This window comes from Drosophila gunungcola, assembly GCF_025200985.1.
Source record: "Drosophila gunungcola strain Sukarami chromosome 3L unlocalized genomic scaffold, Dgunungcola_SK_2 000005F, whole genome shotgun sequence".
Taxonomy (NCBI): domain Eukaryota; kingdom Metazoa; phylum Arthropoda; class Insecta; order Diptera; family Drosophilidae; genus Drosophila; species Drosophila gunungcola.
Window position 1 is genome coordinate 111,712 of NW_026453180.1, and position 19,980 is coordinate 131,691.

The following is a 19,980-nucleotide window of genomic DNA, read 5'->3' on the forward strand; positions in this document are numbered from 1 at the left end:
CTGATGAACCTGGCTGACTGACTGGCTGACTGACTAAGCCACTGACGACAGCCGGTGGGAATTGAGTCGTCGATCGTTGATCGTTGATCGCCGATCGACTCGCTCATATTTATTTTGGCTCCACCGGCACCTTGAGTGTCCCATGTATGGATGGATGCAATGTCTGTGGCTATTGCCAATTGCAATCGTTATGGACTCTCACTATTATACCAATCTATATATATATATATATTTTTATATGGTCGTTATGGGTTTATAGATATTGCAAACAGCGCCGGCCTGAGAACGTTCACGGCTGCTTGAGGCTCTCGGAATTTCCGCCTCTGATTTATGGCGCCCCCAGCTTTGATTGATTTGACCTACCAACTGACCACCGGCCACCGGCCACCAGGCCATTGTGCACCACTGGGTGGTGTCTGGGGACTGCACTTGAACCGCTGGTATTTTGGCTAGGCCATATGCCTGCACTGTAAAAAAAAGCAGCGATTTTAAGATACAAATTAACTGAGAAATGTATTTCATTATCCCTAGAAATCGTATTTCCTTATAATTTAAGACCTATAAAAATATTAAAATTTGTATTTTGACGACTATTTTTGTTTCCACTGTAGAATTAAAAATTATGTTAATTTTTCTCCATGTAATGGCTGTCAGAAGTGACGCCACAGAAGGTCGCGTTTTTAAGCTGGGACATTGACCCACCAGCGAATCTCCCGAGTGATTGACATATCCAGCTTCGACTTTGGCTTTTCGAGATTTTTTTTTTATTTGGAAAAAGATTTTAGTGGTTGGGGTGGTGGGCTGTGGGTCCAATGGTGGTTCACAGGACAGTGGACTTGAGTACTTGTCTAGAAGGTAAAGGGTTTGGCAGGCTTGTTGTAGTTGTAGCCATCGGGTCCCAGCGAGCCCGCTTCATCGCCACCACTGGTAGGTGGTGGTGGTCCGTACTCCTGGGTGGGTGCTGGTGGTGCAGGTGGTGCTGGGGGTCGTGGCTGATAGGTGGGTCCTGGGGCAGGAGCTGGTGGTGCCGGGGGGCGTGGCTGGTAAGTGGGTCCTGGTGCTGGGGCAGGTGGTGCTGGTGGGCGTGGCTGATAAGTGGGTGCCGGTGGTGCAGGAGGACTTGGCGGGCGTGGTTGATAAGTGGGTCCTGGTGCAGGAGCAGGCGGACTTGGTGGTCGTGGTTGATAAGTGGGTCCAGGTGCAGGTGCTGGTGGTGCAGGTGGAGACGGACGTGGCTGATAAGTGGGCCCCGGAGGTGGTGCAGGCTTTGACGGTGGTGGTGGACCATATTCCGGCACTGGAGCAGTTGGCTGCGGTTGAGTTGGGGTCACCTCGTTCTCGCCAGGAGGCGGCAGGTACTCAGATCCCGGCTGTGGGCGTGGTCCTGGAGGCTTGGGACCAGGTCCTGGAGGCGGAGGGGGTGGTCCATAGCCAGGAGTGGGCTGCGGCCTGGGTGGAGGAGGTGGTGGCGGACCATATCCTGGAGTGGGCTGCGGCCTGGGTGGAGGAGGTGGTGGCGGACCATATCCTGGAGTGGGCTGTGGCCTGGGTGGAGGGGGTGGTGGCGGAGTGGGTTGTGGCCTGGGTGCAGGAGGTGCAGGGGGTGGTGGTGGCAGGTACTCCGGTCCAGGTTGCGGGGATGGAGGCTGTGGTTGTGGGGGTCCATAGGAGGGAGCTGGAGCCGAGGGAGTTGGCTGCGGCGGCGGACGAGGTGGCGGCGTCTGGGGAGGTCCATAAGATGGTGCAGGAGCCGATGGAGTTGGTTGTGGCGGCGGACGAGGTGGCTGGGTCTGCGGTGGTCCATACGATGGAGACGGGGCAGGAGCAGGAGCCGTGGGAGTTGGCTGCGGTGGAGGACGTGGTGGCTGCGTCTGGGGAGGTCCATACGAAGGAGACGGGGCAGGAGCCGTGGGAGTTGGCTGCGGCTGGGGACGAGGTGGCTGCGTCTGCGGTGGTCCATAGGAAGGAGCCGGAGCCGAGGGCGAAGGTCCTGGCCTATGCCACCGTCCTCAATGCCATTTCCCGAGCCCGGAGGCGGAAACGGCACAGACGGCTGCTTGTAGTGATAGCCATCCTCCTGCAGATCCGTGTCCAGGTGAGAGACATCCGCGTGGACGAGCCCCGCTGCCAGGAGCAGGGACACCAAAGGCAGGAAACAGCGCTGCAAGACACAACACGGATGAAAACCGGCGGCATTTTCCGTCTGCCAACGAACTCACCATTTCTGCCAGTTGCCAAATGAGCGCCGCGGTTTTTCCGAGTTTTCCTCGCAGCCGCAAGACAACACACGAAAAATCACAGCGAATCGAATTATTACCGGTTTGGCAGACGAACCGAACCGCACACGATATTGCTGGAAGCCGATGCGACGTCTTCGTTGCAAAATCAGAAATCGAATGATGCCCAAATGTTCTCCCTTGGCGCATTTATACCGGCCTGGCCCAGAGCAGCCCCTAAGTTGGCTAGCTTGGCTAAGTTGGCTAAGTCGGCGCTCGGCGCTCAGCAGATGCCGAAGTTTTGAGTCAGCCAGCGAGACGAGTTTTGGCTCAATCGACTCTCAGTCGTCATCGTTGTAGTCGTCGTCGTGATGCTGCAACCTTTGATGTAGCCACAGGTGAGGACAGAGATACTGTATCTATATCTGGTAATCTGGTAATCGGCGAATCAACGACGATTGTAAGTCAATAACAGCGCGTACTAGTTAGTGTTTGTCTTTAGCCCGGGGGCTAACTTCAAACCATGGAACCAAATGTGGGGGATTTCTGGCCGTTTGTGTGTTTCACTAATTAGGTCCGATGGGAGACGACAGAACTCGTACCATCGTAGGTTACGTGGGCGGATGATTAATGTGCGAATAACCGCCAGACAATTCGAGCCGAACACACACATATGGCCAAGATCTGTTAGAATCGTGCTTACATAATTGGCAACCCCAGCCCTCCCACTTTGATGTTTGTTTACTCTGTAAGCTGCACAGACAATCGATGCTTATGCGAATCGACATTCTCCAGTTGGCCAATAAAACAATATATTATGCCCATATAAATTAGCTAAAAAGCCAAGTGACCAGGCGCGTAACACGCGGCGTATGCGCGATGCAGCCAAGACAGCAAATAGTCAGGTTCAGTTAATTAACTTTGCATTTTTATTGGTTTCATGTTTGGCTCCGGCTTGGCAGCCTGGGCCTCCGATTAAGACGATCTTTATGCTAGCTGCGATCGCTTTTGAGAAGCATTTACAAATTGATTGGGGGGCTGTTTCCATTTTCCATTCTTAAATCTCATGCGTAAAACTGGATTACTTATGATTAAGTTCGGCACAACATAATAACAAGTTCGTGGAAAACGGTCGTCCCGCTGTTTATTGCACTTAAACTAAACTTCATTCTATATATGTCTATATTAGCTAAGTTCGTTTTAAAAATAATAAATTTACTCACAATTCCACTAGGTTGTTGTCTTTTTGATTTACTTGTTTAACATTTGTTGCTGGTGAATTATTTGCTTATTAGTTTTACTTGACGACTGTTTAGTGTGTGTGTGTTGTTCAGTGTTCCAATTCGTGTGTTTACCAAAGTGAGTTAATATTAGTAAGTTATTTTAGGTGTTAATTCTGCTCAAGCAAATATCGTTTAGTGTTCTTTAATTATTAAAATCTAAAAATCCGCACTAATTGTCGCAATTTTTCAATGTTTCTCTTCTGTCTCAATACCTCGTTTTGCTTATTATTGTTGCGTTTGCAATGCTGTTAACCATTTCATTCAGCCCCTGGCTGCTCCCAGTCCTCACTTGTCGCTTACTTTCCCCTGTAAATCTCGATGATGCGGTCCTGATCCACGTACTCGAAAATATGCGGGGCATCCATCAGAATGCCCACCGTTCCGGCCGTGGTCACAATGAAGAAGATGTACAGCTGCAAGCGATCGATCACCATGGCCACGTACTTCCAATCTTCGCGAGTCTAGTGTGTGAATGGGATTCGATGCAGAAGATAAATAAAATGTGAGTACTAAAGTCATTGTCATCATTATCTAACTATAAATAATTAATTAATCGAATAACTATTACAATATTGTAATTTGTTTTCCTGACAACAGCTGTCCATTTTTAGGTTTTTAGCTTAATTTAGTATTTACTTTAATGATTTTGAAGTTACTATTAATTTAACTCTTCAACTTAGCTAATACAATATTTTCAGCTGTTTTCAATGATTAAATTACTTTGTTAGCTGCCATATTATAAACATTTTAACAAACTCTTTTTTATGATTTTGCCACAACTACAGTTGTGTCAAAGTATTTTTGATAACTACTCTAATATACAGGAATGTTTATGACTTAATAACTCAATCAGTTGCCAAATTATGTAAAATTAGTTGAGTATTTAAATTTAGTGATCATCATTATTTTAATATGAAATTATTAATATTTCAACTACGGTAATTTGTGATTAAGTGATTTTATCAGTGAACATAAGTGAATTTAATAAATTTCATAACTATGCCATTACTATTTTAGTATTAAATCAACTGATAAATTGAAATAAAGTATGTTCCTAAACGATGTAATTTATTTTATATAATGATTAAAGAATTGAATTAGCAAATGTTAAAGAAAATCTTTTAAGCACTTGTTTTATCGTTCAACCAACAAATTAATTAAAGAAAAGGAATATATTGTGTTTTTAAAATCTGTATTTACTTGTGAATTTACTTTAAGAATTAAGCTTAACTTTGTACAAATAGAAATAATATTTTTCACATTACTTAAATATTTGAATATTAAATGATTTAATTAAGTTTTAGTATTTAATTTATTGCTTAGATTCAGATACTTATTTTTTACTATTCCATTTTTGTATCAGTGCCAAAGTAAAATGCTCCCCTTCTTTCTTTTCTTAGTTTTTTAGTGTCCATGATGCCTCAAGTCCTACTTGCTCACCTGAATGTACAGATCCTCGTTCCTCAAGTGCTCGGCGATGAACTCCACCGCCTCGGTGGCCTTGCTGGCCTCCGGGGAGAGCAGGATGGAGTCGGAGGACTCGCTCTCCCGGCGACACCCATCGCCCAGGCCCAGCTCGCCGCCACTGTTGACCTTGCGGTTGATCTTGCAGTTGGGGTGGTGCAGGTCGGACAGCTCCATGACCTCCATCTTGGACTGCTTGCCCCCGATGGCACTGATATGCTTGGGCAGCTCGGCCGGCGAGCCGTAGGAGGGGTGGGGATGGGCGGGCATGCTCATGCCGGGCATCTCCATCATCCAGCGCAGACGGGTCTTCCGCGGACGCTTCATGAAGAGGAAGGCGGGCAGGTAGTGCAGGAAGATGGAGCGGATGTACATGGGCATGCGGTGGGTGCGCGGCCCACGGAAGTTCCAGTTGATGATGATCACGGTCACCAGGATGGACACTGTGTTCATGATGAAGGTGAACAGCAGATACTTGGCGATCAGCGGCAGCACCAGCGACGTCGGCGGCAGAATCTTCGACACCAGCAACAGGAACACAACCAGTGACAGCAAAATGCTAATGCCGAGCGTAACCTGGGAACAAACATCGTTATTAACCGATCGGGTAATGGCCGTGACCCCACCTAAAAAACCAGCTCAAAAAGGTACCAAGCTCTAAAGAAAAAAAAGCCAAATAACTGCTGAGAATAAAATATTATCTTAAAAATTTTAACAATTAGCTTTAATTTATTTAAATTTATTTTAAGGATTCAATTTGTCCTCTTTTAGGCTTACAGAATCAGCAAAAAATAAGTACGCAATTTTAAAATAATAACAATAGTAATTAAATATTCTAAAAAACAGAAAACAAAAGACTATGTCTCAATTAAAACTATTTTTTTAGACGCTTATCAAATTTGTAAGCTTTAGCGGCGTAGCGAATTGGAATTAATCAATCTTGTTTTTTGGAATTAGCCAAATTAAAAACCAGATGCTGAAGATTAGCTAATTAATGCTTACAAAGATGTTTTGATCATTAATTAGAGGGAAATATGTGGTTTGACAATACCTAGGTGGGTTATGGATATTAGAAATCTGTTTAAAGTGTATAGTACTCTTGACTTGACCCCACCCGTGACCAGATGTTACCCTCTAAAATCGGGATTTGATCACCAATCAACGATCTCAATCTTACCTTCTCGCCGGCTTCGGCTGGCAGGTAAAATACCAAAACGCAGAGGAACGAAATCAGCACCGTGGGCAGAATCAAATTCACGGTGTAGAAGAGCGTCTTGCGGCGGATGATGATGTAGAATGTGATGTCCGTTTCCGTGGGATGGTTGCTGTCGCCCTCGTAGACATTCAGATAGGCGGGCACCTCTATGATGTCCCAGGTGCCCGACTTCCAGTAGTCGGACAGGTCCACAAAGTTCTTGTTGTTGTACAGGGCGAGTGAGACCTGGTCGCCGTTGAAGGTCCACGAACCGAACTTCATGATGCAGGTCTGCTGGTCGAAGGGGAAGTAGGTGACGTCGATGGTGCAGGAGCTCTGGTAAATGGCCGGCGGAACCCAGAGGACCTCGCCAGTGGGATAGATCAGCACGTTGGACTTGTAGCGCACCTCGTAGTTACCATCGGCACTAGGGGGCGGAAAAGTACAATATTAATTTCGGGCATTCATTCACAGCGATAGTAACGATAAAAGCTCCGACTTTCGCCTACGCTTTCTTTTGTTTTCTTGTTCTTGACTTATAGTGTACAGAGTTGGAGTTGGAGTTGGAGTTGAGATGGGTTAGCTAGAGAAAATGGCCATTTACTCACTTATTGAAGAGCACAATGTCCGGCTTCCAAACCTTGTCGGGGGGCAGACGCAAAACCCCGATGCCGCCGTAGTCGGCCTCATCCCACTGCAGCTGGTAGTCGTACCAAACCAAACGTAACCAAACGTTTGATTTCATAATTTGATTTTTCTCATTCTTGATCGGTTTTCGATTTTCGGTTTTTATTGTGAATTTTTTTTTTTTTCGGGAATTCGTTTTGTTTTTCGGTTTTGATTTGTGATCAGATGGTGGTGGTTTGGTGGTTGGTTGGTTAGTTGGTTGGTTGGTTGGTTGGTTGGTTGGTTGGTTGGTTGGTGGTTTGGTGGTGTGAGAGAACGGTACGAAGTACGGAGTAATAGTACGATTTGCATTTGAGATTCGGAACGAATCGAAATCGAATCGATATTTTGGCGTACACAATCGAGAAATCGAGAGAGAGAGCGGGTGGGAAGGCAGTTAAGACATTATTTCGCATGTGGCTTTACTTTAGTTGGTAAGTTAGTTAGTTAGTTGGTTAGTTTGTTTTGCTTGTTTAATCTTAATTGTTTAGGGTTAGTATTTGTATTTTGTATTTGATTTACTAGCATCAAGTTCACTACAAACATACAAAGTCAAGACAACGTGTACGTAATTATTTACAAAGCATAACCGAAACTGAAAACTTTGGATGCGCCCCTTCTCCCGCCCCCGCCCCACCCATCTCCCGCGATGGGGGGCGTGGTGGAGGGAGCAGCCAGTGCATGTGTGTGTGTGTGTGTGTATGGGTGTTACTGACTGTCAATGGGCGTGTGTGTGTGTATATGTTATTTTTTTTGGTTTTATATATGGACGATAAATGACAGCAACGAAACTGAAGAATTTGTTAGGAACAGAACTCGAAAACACATTTACACTCTACGAATGTTAGTTATGATTTTTGTTTTTTGTTTTTTTTTTTTTATTAGCATAATCTTATTGTTATTATTCAGGTTGTTTTTTGATTGACAAATTTGATTTTGAGAACACTTACGACATTGATTAGCTGTACGAACGCCAAACCAAATCTTACTCCAACTTTTTGTGTCATATTCTGTACGGGTCGTATGAGTTTATTGTAGCCTCGAAAGAGGTCACGCACCAAGCGCTCTTCATCTTCGGATGCACTGACTAAAAAACACAACGGAAAACGGAAACAGAAACGGAAACGGAAGCGAACCCAAGAAACGGAAGCGAGTACACAAACATTCGGGAATTTCGAGGAGGGAATATAGGGTTTAATTAAAGCATAATGGTGGGCACACAATAACACATAGGGTTTCCAAAGGCAAAAGTAATGCAAGAAAATACAGAGAAACAAAGAAACGAACGGATGAGCAAAGTTGTTGTATTCTTTGTTTAAGTTTTTCTTGTTGTTCATTTTTTTAGAATTTTTTTTGAATGGGCTTGGGATGGTTTAGCTTATAGACAGATAGAGTTAGACAGAGACAGAGCGAGAGAGAGAGACAGGAAGAGTGAAAGAGAGAGAGAGAGAGAGAGAGCAGATAGGACAGAGGCATTCTCAGACTTTATACCGATTTATCGTCTTCAAATTCAGCATCACTTTGGAATTTTGATTGGGAAAGTAAAACAAAAATGGACGACACATGAGAACCGCTCGATTGTGGTTAATTTTTCAGTGGCTGTATTTTTGGTAGTGCAGGTGGGTGTCATTTGTGGTGGTTTTAGTTGTGGTGGTGGTGTGCAAGTGGCACTGTTGATGTTGTTGCTGTTGTTCTGGCCTACGTTGAGTATACGCCGCATGGGAGGCACTTGCATTAAACAAGAACTATGAGATGGGGAATGGGCTATACCCCCCCACATAGAGGATGGTTTAATGCGAGTGCCTCGTGGTTCTTACAGTCCTAGAGTCCTGGCACGACAAATTACTAAGGTTAAAAGGTTATAGAGCTAACTGTTCGGTAAAATGTGCTCAACAAAGTGAAACATTATATTGGCGCCCCAGCAGGGATATTCTAACGGGAGTTTCCACTTCTATTTTCTACAGGGACAGAGATGGCTATAGTCCCTATTACAGTTGTTTTCCTTTCTGTTTGACAGCTGAGTGAGCTTTATCCGGAAAAGCTCACGTCACACATACGGCAATGTCCTTCGAAAGAGCGGGAGAGAGAGAGAGAGAGTGCCAAAGAGGGAGAGGAAAGCTCAGAGATGCTGGGGCCCACACTCTCGGCCGCATGTGTGTGTGACCGGGTTATCCTTGTCGTTCGAGTGTGTGCGTGTGTATGGTCTCATATATGGAGCACGACAGCTTCTGCTACAGTGTGAGTGCGTGGCTTTCGAAACTCCTTTTTGGAGCTGCACTTAACGCTAGGTGAACGATATGATTTTTGGGTTGGGTATACATTTATGATGACAAATACTAAACGAATGTCTGAGTGCGTGTGTGTCTGTGTATGCGAATGAATGTGAATGTACTAATATTTTTTCGTTTCTTATATACCAAATATAACTCTAAACCTGAATGGGGGGTTCTGTCTATGCGAAATTCGACTACAATTTCTATTTGCTTTTCTTTTCGTTACTTCTTGGACTGCTCAGAAGAGAAGGAGTATGAATTAAGATTCGGCAGTTGATACAGAAATCTTTATATACACGTATATGTAGCATATATGCATTGTTGGTTCAGTTCATTGCATTTTCGTTTGATTTGCATTTTCTGTTTCTTTTCGGTTGCTGTTCATTTCGGTTGCGGTGGTCGGTCGGGATGCTGTACGCCACCACCCATCCTGCGGGTCCCTCAAGGACCTTGGCTACCACGCTTTTCGTAGATACACAGTCATGGGTACTTTTTTTTTTGGGGGGGTATGGACAGAGGCAGAGAGATAGACAGTCAAAGAGAGAGAGAGAGCGAGAGAGAGATGCAGAGGGGACTCTGGAGAAAGGTTTAATTACAAAAGCGATTATAGCTGGGGGATATATGTTTATAAATATTATTCATAGAGTAAGACGAGTATGCAGGTGTACTGGAAGTATAGTTTCTGGTTCAGGTACAGAAGTTTATAGATGTCGAGCATTGGAGAGACTGTGGAGAGAGCGGGAGCGAAAAAGAGAGAGCAAGAGACAGAGAACGAGATAGATAGCTAGAGCTAAGCTAGGGTTAAGTAAATCTATTTAAAGATAGAGCTATGGCAGAAGATCTAGTCTGTGGGGCGGCACTTAGTCGAGTGCGGGATGTGCTATGAGGGTTTCTACTTGAGAATACGGAACATATAGTTAGTTTACATAGAGTTGATGACTAGCGCAGTTGTGATTCGGTTATAATTTTTTCGGTATTTTTTTTTTTTTTTCATTTGCAGCGCTGCAGCAGCGACGCTTTGGCAGATTCTCCAAGTCTCATTTATTATCGGGGCAATCGCAAGTCGAGATTTGTCGGTGGTTGTGTGGCGGTTGCTGGTCTACTGGATATAGTAGCTATACATTATTTGTTGTTCTTTTTGTTGTTGTTTGGGGGTAGTGTGGCTAAGCTATATACACAAAACGTTGGATGCCAGGAGCTGAAGGGCCGGTGGTGGTAGTTGTTGGTTCTTGGTGGTTGGCAATGAGAGCTTGGAGAACTTGTTAAGGCGGCGCTGCCAGCGCAAAGCGTAAATTTAAGAAAAAAATCAAATCATTGCTGTAAAATCGTAAGCTAGCTAAGAGAAGAGAAATAGAAAGATAGTTGGCTTTTTTGTTTGTTTGCGGGGTCTAGGAAACGATTAGCACAGTTAACAAAGATTTTTAAAGGCCTCTTTTTGTTTTTTTTTTTTTTTCGTTAATTACATAACCGCCCCAGCCCGAAAGGGGGCGGGGCGAACAACCAGTCCTTGCCGTCGCAGCCCAAAGTACGTACCCAAAGAAATTGTCAGGATCAGCAGGATGCTGCACAGCAGCCAGGATTTGCTGGAAGACTCCATGTTTTTTCCACTTTTCACTTACTCCAGGGACATGGCCAAATTTGGAGCTATCGGGTTTGGCTGGGCCCACGCCCCAAAACTGTAGACACAAAAAACTCTGACTTAGACCCGGTCGAACGTCTTGAAAATAGCACACTTCACCTTGACTCAAGCTTCTCTTGATTTTGGTTATTTCTTTTTAAATATGTTGCTTAATTTTAACAGCTTTTTAATGATTTTTCTTTCCGAACTTTTCGTCTTGAACTGGAGCCGTCAGTTTGGGTGCGGATTAAGAACTCTACTTCGGGATTCTGGATAAAAATCAATGGGATTCTGACTTTCTAGAGCGCAGCAGCCAAATCTGAAAAGAAATGAAAGGGCGCAGGCGCGAAAAACCCGGATAAATGAGAGTGAAATTAGGAAAGCACTCTCTTTTCAAAAGATGTTTTTCCGTAACCCACCCTTCCACCTATCTTTAGTTTGTAAACAAAAGCAGTTGGCCTTATCAGCTGTTGATAACTTTTGTTTACATGTGCTTGGCCTCCAGGGTTGCCGCCCGCCCTCAAAAAGTTTCCACCACAGTGATTGCGAAAAGTAAATGGAAGAATGCTTCCGCTATCTGATAATCTCGCTTTATTGTGTTATAAAAATGTTTAATTATGACACAACACTTGGGCCTATAAATTAAGCGAGAAACAACAAAAAATAATGAACAAAGGCAACGCCTCAAAAGGTCATGTGGGCGTGGCATTTAATTTGTTGTTTCATAGCTTTTTTTTAGCTGGGTTTCGACTGCGACTAATCGCTGGTGGGTATCATTAGCAAAGCACAGTTTCTCATTGCGCCTAAATGATTTAAATAAATTTGCACTAAGTTGCCAAGGTACTATTTAAAAAATCTACAAAATGAAACTACAATTGAGCTAAATTTGTTCCAGTTATTTGATAATGCAAGCCCATTCTTCCATAGGTCTTCTATGGTAAGGCAATAATTTTTGACCTTTTCGGTTTCCAAAACTCATTCAGCCATCAACACTTGTCTCAACCTTTAATTACATTTTGAATTATATTGCCAAATAGATGGGTGGATTGAAAAACTTCCGTGAATTGATTGATAGCTGCACAATTTATTTAATCTATTAAGGGTGGGGAAAAAACAAGTACAATGTAGACTGAAAAGCGTTTAAAGATTCTCTGCACAAAAAAACTGAAAAGAGACAACGATGAGTTGCCCAAAGGAAAACATTATACATGCCATATGTATTAATACTCGCGCGCTAGACATTTGGTAATGAAAGCATATTTTTACATTACTGATTTTGATGGTGTTGCTGTAGTTGCCTTTAATGCACTTAAAAAAATTATATACTATTTGATTATATTTTTAAGCCATACAATTAGAAAGTATAAATATGTATTTTGTTGAATAATATAAATTTTACTATATTGCTAATACACAACATAAATAAATGATATATGAGTAGTGATAAAAAATATCATAAATTTTTAATACCAAGATTAAAAAAGGCAAACTGAATATAATATTTATTTATTTAATAGCTTGTATATTAAGTTTGCATTTTTAAAAACTCATTTAAAAATACAATGCTTAAGAAAATGAGACTTCGGTATGCAAAGCATATAATCAAAGTTTTTACAAACCTATTGATTGAACTTGATATATTTTGACCCGATAGTTTATAGTGAAAAACGATCTCTTTTTTCCGTGTGGTTTTTCTTCGGCGTTTGGCTGGCCCGGCTTGCTGATGATGATTTTCATGTGCGCATGACAGCGCAATACAATGCAACGAAAGACGAAAGACGAAAAACTCAGGCCACGAACGTGCAAGTTATGAGACATGCGGCTGCGCTGGGCAAAAACTCTAAAAAAAACTCTAAGGTCGCCATGGAGCGCATAAAAAGCACAGCTTTGAAGCCTTTGTGCGGCTCGGTTGGCGCAATTTGGGTGCCATTTTGGTGTCACCAGCAGCCAAGAGGCAGGTTTTTCCTCGCCACTAGAGAGCGATAAAATCAATGGCAACGCCAACGCAAATTACATCAAATTAATTTCTGTATCTTCATAAATTTTTAGTTAATTATTTCGCTGCATTCAATTGAAACACTTTGCTCAAGGTCGTCTTAAATAGTAAACAAAAAAAAACTAGTAAGCCGCTGATCTACGTGGCCGAGATGGATGAGATGGCCTAGAAAAGGTGGAGAAATCACCTAAAAACACACTGGGCGGGGTCGTTATGCAAAGAAAGAGCCAAGGCATGCCGCGGCATTTTAAATTTTAGAGAGCCGCTTCCAGCTTATGATTCAATTAGTGTGTTTTGCTCACTCGCTTCTTAAACTGTCATTAATCATAAATGAGCAAAAAAAAGGCCAGCCACAATCATTGTGTGCAAAACTGTGTGTGAAAAAAAAACACTGTCATTCTGCATAAAAATGTAATGTGATATCATAAACATTTGGATTGTTATTGTGTGTGGGTTCTTTTGTTTGTTTTCGCACAGACAAATAAATTAATTAGCCGTTGGCTCTGGCCAATTCCGTGTTAATTTTTACACCCAAGAACAGGCGATGAGCGTTTGCCAAAACAATAATAGAGGCCAAATAAGCGGGCCATCGAAAATTGCACAATTAGCAGTGTATTTCTGCGGCTGCTGCTAATGCAGATGCAGCCGAAGTTGCAGTATCGGTTGGGCAATATCAAAAGTCCTCAACCATATTAACACTTTTTGGGCAATGTTTTGCGGCGCGCCGCAGTCACAAATTTGTGTCAAGCCCAGTGTCTTTGAAGCGGCAACAAGCGAAAATCATGCGGCTAGGTGCACGACCGAAAAAAGCCAGTCAAAACACATAAATCTCGATGGCTCGGTGACAAGCTCTCCAAAAACACCGAAAATGGACGTGTCAATGGCTGAGGACAAAGCCGGTCCCATGAGGAAGTGCTACAGGTGGCACGAGTCACCTTCGACTTCCTTATGCCTGCCACATGGAGCGGCATAAGCGGTAACGCAAAAACACGCCTCCTAAGGCCAGACTTACATTTCAAATTAAACAAATTAAAAAAATTATAAGGGGCATGCCTAAATGCAAGCAACATTTTTCTACAGTCACAATTTTTATTGGTTGACTTGAGCCTAAAAGTATGCAAAAAAAAATGTTGAAAAAATAACATGTAGATAATTGGTAAACTATGTTAAGAAGGTACTAACTTAGAAAATATGATTAAAAAAAAAATATAAATAATCATAAAGTTCATTTTTAGTATATTCAACAATTCTTAATTCTAATTTGTCTCTTTTCTTGTTCTATAATTAAAATTTCTATTGAACATACATGCAATATAAACAAAACAAACCAAATTCCATTTAAAAAATTCCATTTTAAATACTTTATTTAATTAGAAATTAAGAATCCTAAAATGTTTATAATTTTTAGAAATCGCGGGTAAGATCTTCATCACCTACGATCATAGTTGGCAAAATTAAAACTTAAGTCTAACACGCAGAACCTAATAAAAAGACTACAGCAAACTTAGCTCTAACTAAAACAGAATGTTGTGGGCCATAAGCTATATACACAATGTGCTCAGAACAAGGCCAAAACTTGACCAGATTGCGTGCTATCAATCGATTTGTCCCTTGTGTGCTATATACGAGTCGTACAGTGAGGACTCCTTGCGACGCTTTAATCTCGAGCAGGCAATGAAGAGGGTTACTGTAAGCACACATAGTACCGCCGAGCAGCCAGCGGTCAGCGCCGAAAATGTCGAGGTCTTCAGGCAGGTTTGGTGTGGCGACAAGGGCTTCGACTGCCGATGGGCATACACATCATCCCCATCAGTTTCCCCCTCTTGCAAAACTCGAAGTGACTGGAAGAGATTCACGTTCTCCGAAAGCGAATTCACTGGCGGATTCTCCGTGGTCAAGCCATCGCCTTCGGCGGATAATGGCGGCAGGGAAAGATTTGTGGCCGTCATGTTCGAGGTGTCGCGCTTGGTCACAGCCTTTAGATTTCTCCAGTGACATGGTTGGCTCTGTGGAAAAATAATTTTAAATTATTTTAACAAGTGTAATTATGATTAAAATATTTAATAACTAATAACAATAACTAATATTATTAAAATTATGTTAAAAAATCGATTTTTGACACAAATATACTTATTTTCACCCAAAAAATATTAGTGTTTTGGCTATTTAACATTAAATATTTAACCAAATATAGGTTGTCATACCTCGTTAAGCTCGACATAAAATTCTTAACAAAATTGCATTCAAATCTGGAAATTTTTATTTTTGACCTATTTTTGCATTTTGTTATAACAATAAATCAAGGTAGAAAATTCCAATTTTGAAGCATTATATGCAATGCAAGGCATTACTTACTGGACACCGCCCATGGCACATCCGCACATCGCACTCAATATAGAGCGCCGGGGAGCCAGTAAACCGAAAGGTCTTCATGTAGGCATACACCTGGGTCTCGTACACTCCAGAATCCGACCAGGAACCCCTGAAGCGTGAGATGAGCTTGTCATCCACCGGACAACCGTGCTGATCGATGAGCTGTATCCGCTTGTTGGCGCCATTGTGTGCATAGCAATCGTTGACCACAATGTCGAAGCCGTCTGTGGACCGAGCGATCGCCATTAATAGATCACTTTAGATGCTATGATTAAGTGCATTTACCATATTTGCTCCTCATGTAGATGATCAAGGTCAGGGGATCGCCCACACGCACTGGACCAGTCACACGTGGACCTCCAATGCCATAGCCATTCTGGATTTCCATATAGCATTCGGGTGGACTTAGGGTAAAGACTACAGGATTGCCAGTGGCCACTCTGCGTAAGATAAAATATTAATAAATGAATAAAAACATAAATTCCGAAACTTACTCCACATCTAGAAAGGGAAATGTCACGGTTTTCCAGAAATCATAGCCATACTCGCAGGTGACCTTGAAGTGCTCATCATACTCCTCTTCAATCAGTGGATTGTACTGCACTGTTACCGTATTCCACATAAAGTTCTAAAGCAGAAATATAACCTATTATTTAATGATAAATACTTATATTAATCATACGCACCGTGGGATTCTTGCGACTTTCCTCTTGCAGAGAATTCTTGCCCAATGTACCACATCGATTTAATTGAATATAAAATTCGTAATAGTCCCTACCAGATCCATTGATGTACATACAGTCTGGATCATAGGCATAACCAGCTGAATAAAGCAAACCACTGAAAGAGCCATTGAAGCCAATGCGTATCTTCATATAGTCATCCTGACATTCCGCTTCGATGTCTATGTTGGAAAATTAAAGAAAATATTTTAAAAGTATTAACAAGATTAAAATACCATAGGTTGTGGTTTTTGAGTATTTTCTTTTTTCATTAGCAAATAAATAATACTTACGCTGCACTCTGGTTCCATTGTGTTGGTGCTGTTGTCCCGCGTATTCCTGATCCCAGTATTCCTCCTGCCATTTGCTGCTTTCATAGGTCGCAGCATGATAACCTCCGCTTCCTGTAGGAGCTCCACTGGAATCTACGCCCGTAGAACCATAATCCAGGTGCACAGGATGGCCAATGCGATGGGGTATATAGCCAGAAGAGTCGGGCACGTGATCGGGCTTTTATTATAAAATAAATCATTTAAAGAGTCTGTACATTTTTATATAAAAACTCACCACTTCATGTTGCAGCTTGTTGCGTTCCACAGCATTGCTGCTGCGATTGCGCACATCCTTTGGAAACTTTTTAGGCCCTGCTAAGCCAGCTCTTTTAGACAACTTCGAGGGTTGTGTGGTGGGATCGGAGATGTAAGACTTGGAGGAGATGCCAACCAGCTCCTGCTGCGCTTCAGCTCCAGCGGCCAAAGGACGACTACCAGAAGTGGATACTCCAGATGGAGTTGTGGTCTGAATTCGACCTTTAAAAATGCGTAGTGGTGGCACCAGCGTGGGTGGTGCCGAAGTGGTGGTGGCCACACCTGCAGTTTTGCTAACCACCGTGTAATCCGTGCTTTGTTCCAAACCGCTAATAGGCTGCAGCTGCAAAAAAAAACAAAGAAGTATTTACAAAAGTGCGTGCGGCACGTGGGGCGTATACGCAATGCCATAAATCACTCGGTCGAGTTTGTGTCTTAAGTCTTGGGTTTTATGAGTCCGCGAAAGAAGCAGAAACAGTAAAAGTGCTGCATCAGCAACAAAGCCACATAATTTCGGCCAGACAAAGCTTCTTCCGCTCGCGGTCGATACGCAATCTGCATTAGAGCAGAGCATATCCGTTAGACGGGCTGGCCGATTGGCCAACGATCGGCTACGGTTCATGTGGCCTAATCAGGAAGTTCATGCTAAGAACTGTTAAATAGATTAGATTTCCCATTGGGCAATGCACTTCGCGTTGGGCAACCGGTCGGAGGTGAAAGGTTCCTTACCTGCAGCTTCATCAGCAGCATCATCAGTAGAATCTGACAGAAGCGCTTGGGTAATCTGCTCATCTTCATGTCCGTCACTCGACTGGCAGCTGCAAAGATCGAGATGGAGTCCCATAGGGGACCATTTAATATTATCGGAATGCGAATGTGAATCGGTATCGGTATCAGTATTTGTATCAGTATCATAATTATCGTCATGCTTGGTGCTGCCCGATGCTGCCCGATGCTGCCCGATGCTGACCTTGCTAGTGGTCACTCAAGTGTTGTCCGCCGTTGGTTACACCAAATGCGTGCTGGCAGGAAGGAAGTTTGTGCTTCATAAATTAATTGTGGTCAATGTGCATAAGTGGAAGATCTTGGGCATCTCTGCGGTGCCCGTAACTTGATTTATGGCAGAACATAAAGATAGAGGTCATTATTCTATGGTTAATAGCTGTTTATGCCGTCTTGGCTTGGCTACTTGAATTGAGTAACAATTTTGGTTTATTTTAAATCAATGTTTTATTAATGTTGTAATTATTTTTTTGAATTTGTTCTCTTAAAATGATTAAAATATTCGATTTAATAAGTCGACATTCTTTAACACAAAACTTTTAAATATTATAAATATTTAGTTTAAACAAGATTGTAATTAGTATATACCTTTTATTATGCCTCTTAAGCTTTTGGTGTTTTTATGTCAAATTATTTTTTGAGGCCCTTTAACTTTCATTTAGTTCCAAATACTTCAGTCAAACTAAATATATGTTCTTGGGATAGTTTAATTAAATTACCAGTCTATCTTAAGGTTATATCTCAGGCTATCTACCAAGCATAATGTAACTTCCGTTGGACTCTTCGCCATGCTAGTTTTCCTTCCTATCAATGTCGTTGAAGTTATGGCCAGAACAATGACTACTTCAGATACATCATCTTCTAACTTCGTTTGTCTGGCGTTAAGGTCAAAGCCATAAAACTGTCACACGTTGCGATGGTTTAATTATGGCTCACGCAGAACCCGCCGTCTAAGATTTCAGTCTGTGCTTAAACTTGGATTACATTTTAATGAACGATGTGGTCCGCCCCCGCATTTACCCCTCGCCCACCAAAATGCTTGGCTGCCTTTTCGCTTAGCTGTAAAAACGCACGCCGTTTGCTTAATTGTTGTTATAATTACTTCAACTTCTTGTTGGTGTTTGTTTCATGTTTGTTTATTGTTTTTTATTTTCGCTTTGCTTTGTAGTTGGGCTCTGTTATGCAATAGTTGATGTTGTTGCCGCTTCTTCTTCTTGGGCATTTGGTTTCGGTTTTTGGCTTTCATTATTTGCCACTCTTGTTGGTGTTGTTCTTCTGCTTTTGCTCCTACACTTGGCTTTTATAATTATAGTTAATCGCATTTAACTGACCTTGAGCCGTTTTCCTTTGCCTGCATTAATTGCAAATACCTAACGGTTCCAAATACGTTATTGGTAGGTGGTTAAAACGGTTTAGGTCTTTGACAGTTCCTTTTGGCAGAATGATATAATAGCAGGTTATGTTTTTAATAGAGTCTTTGTAAGATCAGCCCTTAAATTCGAATCAAACATTCTAAAGTGGGTTGCGTTTTAAGTCTTAAGAATTAAGTTATATATTTTACTTTCTTGAAACTCAAAAGTTATTGTGTTTTCAAAGACCTAAACTTATCTTATCTGCTTATGGTATCGCTTAAAAAGCCAATGATGCTTTAAACTTTTCTAATATTTTAAAAAGGGTCTAATCAGATAACAATCCTAAATATTAAAACGTTTAATTTAAAAAGCTCTAAGCTAATTACAATACCAAAATTTAAGTTTTAAACTTTTAAATTCTTTGATTTATGTTGACAAATTTATTATTTTAACTTAATTTTTTAAACTGTGCACTTGTGTGTGCATTTTGTGTACATTAAAATCTTATAACCCTTTACCAAAGTCCCATACTTTTGCTATTTTTAAAATGCCAAATAAAGTACTTACCTTTTTAATACAAATTCCTTTAATTTAAATCCGTTTAGCCTCTTGTTTTCAGGGCAGTTAAAGCACTGACCTGCTCAACTCAATTTGGGTTTTCCAACGCGTTTTTCTTCACACCCACAAACCCGATTCACGGTTCACAGTTCACAGCTCGGCACGCACTTTGACCGACTGACACCGAACAACTTGGCCCATTTCGGGGCGCTTAGCAAATCCTCGCGACGTTGGCCATAAAAGTTGACGATCCGGATCCGATGTTGGTCTTTAAGCGCTACAAAACGGTAGCTCTTATTTTTTCGAGGGGTGCGGAGGAGCTGTTGTCTTGGTCTCACTTTCGATAATGGTTTTTGATATTGCGCGATCTTTGGTTGGCAGCTCTTTGGTCGGGTTTTCTCGGCTACGTCATTTGGGCCGCTTTACATATTGCACGTCTGTTCAAAGGTTTGTTGGATTTCCGTTTTTTGTTTTTTTTTTTTTGGAAGCCCGAAAAATCACTCAAGTGCAACTTGCCAAATAGAATCAGCCGCCAAGTGGGGGAGTTGGGCGAGTATATGTAAGTGGATGTGTGTTCGCAGATTGCCTAATCTTACATAATAGTCCGAACGGAGTTCCGAGTACCGTTGCCGGTTGAATTTTTGGAGTCTTATAACTTCTGCGGACGCTTGTGGTTTGCAGCTCTTTGCGATGCGAGCAGGTGTGAAGCGAAGCGCGGCTAGTGCGGATCTTTATAAAGTTTTCCTCCATCCATCCACACATCTAGCCATCCAATATGATACACAGAGAAAAAAACAGTTCATGGCTTATAATCTTAAGCTTCCAAAAAGAGAAACTTATCTATTATTAAAATTTATTTTCCAAAATCATTTTTAAAGTACACATATGGAAAAA

General features: G+C 42.1%; 3 protein-coding genes across 6 annotated transcripts; all 3 read right to left on the reverse strand.

Moving 5' to 3' along the window:
- Nucleotides 1–741: 741 nt before the first annotated feature.
- On the reverse strand, nucleotides 742–2,427 carry LOC128259333 (basic proline-rich protein-like). The gene is given in 3 exon segments (XM_052991647.1): nucleotides 742–1,996; nucleotides 1,999–2,161; nucleotides 2,220–2,427. Coding segments are annotated over 3 exon segments (1,518 nt in total). The 5' UTR covers nucleotide 2,427; the 3' UTR covers nucleotides 742–848.
- Nucleotides 2,428–3,127: 700 nt separating this feature from the next.
- On the reverse strand, nucleotides 3,128–10,982 carry LOC128259331 (acetylcholine receptor subunit beta-like 1). 3 transcript variants are annotated; one of them, XM_052991643.1, is made up of 7 exons: nucleotides 10,836–10,982; nucleotides 10,631–10,773; nucleotides 7,775–7,911; nucleotides 6,767–6,921; nucleotides 6,141–6,585; nucleotides 4,940–5,539; nucleotides 3,128–3,960 (listed from the first exon to the last, which is right to left on the reverse strand). In XM_052991643.1, exons 2-7 carry the CDS (start codon nucleotides 10,692–10,694, stop codon nucleotides 3,796–3,798), a joined length of 1,566 nt encoding a protein of 521 aa, XP_052847603.1. In that variant the 5' UTR covers nucleotides 10,695–10,773; nucleotides 10,836–10,982; the 3' UTR covers nucleotides 3,128–3,795. The 3 variants fall into 3 exon arrangements, with proteins under 3 accessions (XP_052847603.1, XP_052847602.1, XP_052847604.1); XM_052991642.1 differs by lacking the exons at nucleotides 10,631–10,773; nucleotides 10,836–10,982 and having other exon boundaries at nucleotides 7,775–10,623; XM_052991644.1 differs by lacking the exons at nucleotides 10,631–10,773; nucleotides 10,836–10,982 and having other exon boundaries at nucleotides 6,767–6,915; nucleotides 7,771–7,852.
- Nucleotides 10,983–14,165: 3,183 nt separating this feature from the next.
- Nucleotides 14,166–19,874, reverse strand: LOC128259329 (uncharacterized). Of its 2 annotated transcripts, XM_052991640.1 has the most exons (9): nucleotides 19,096–19,872; nucleotides 17,123–17,211; nucleotides 16,374–16,736; nucleotides 16,100–16,316; nucleotides 15,771–15,988; nucleotides 15,579–15,712; nucleotides 15,370–15,524; nucleotides 15,067–15,308; nucleotides 14,166–14,717 (listed from the first exon to the last, which is right to left on the reverse strand). In XM_052991640.1, exons 2-9 carry the CDS (start codon nucleotides 17,189–17,191, stop codon nucleotides 14,307–14,309), a joined length of 1,809 nt encoding a protein of 602 aa, XP_052847600.1. In that variant the 5' UTR covers nucleotides 17,192–17,211; nucleotides 19,096–19,872; the 3' UTR covers nucleotides 14,166–14,306. The 2 variants fall into 2 exon arrangements, with proteins under 2 accessions (XP_052847600.1, XP_052847601.1); XM_052991641.1 differs by lacking the exon at nucleotides 14,166–14,717 and having other exon boundaries at nucleotides 15,175–15,308; nucleotides 15,370–15,522; nucleotides 19,096–19,874.
- Between the last annotated feature and the right edge of the window lie 106 nt (nucleotides 19,875–19,980).

Bases quoted from the DNA above. Each gene is read 5' to 3' on its own strand.
- LOC128259331 (XM_052991642.1), bottom strand. From the start codon at position 8,161: ATGAACAACAAGAAAAACTTAAACAAAGAATACAACAACTTTGCTCAT. The intron at 6,586-6,766 runs GTGAGTAAATGG...TCCGCCCCCTAG, and splicing joins GACATTGTGCTCTTCAATAA to TGCCGATGGTAACTACGAGG. The intron at 5,540-6,140 runs GTAAGATTGAGA...GTTTGTTCCCAG, and splicing joins CAGCCGAAGCCGGCGAGAAG to GTTACGCTCGGCATTAGCAT.
- LOC128259329 (XM_052991640.1), bottom strand. From the start codon at position 17,191: ATGAAGATGAGCAGATTACCCAAGCGCTTCTGTCAGATTCTACTGATG. The intron at 15,713-15,770 runs GTGCGTATGATT...TTTCTGCTTTAG, and splicing joins AAAGTCGCAAGAATCCCACG to AACTTTATGTGGAATACGGT. The intron at 14,718-15,066 runs GTAAGTAATGCC...ATTTTTCCACAG, and splicing joins TGTGCCATGGGCGGTGTCCA to AGCCAACCATGTCACTGGAG.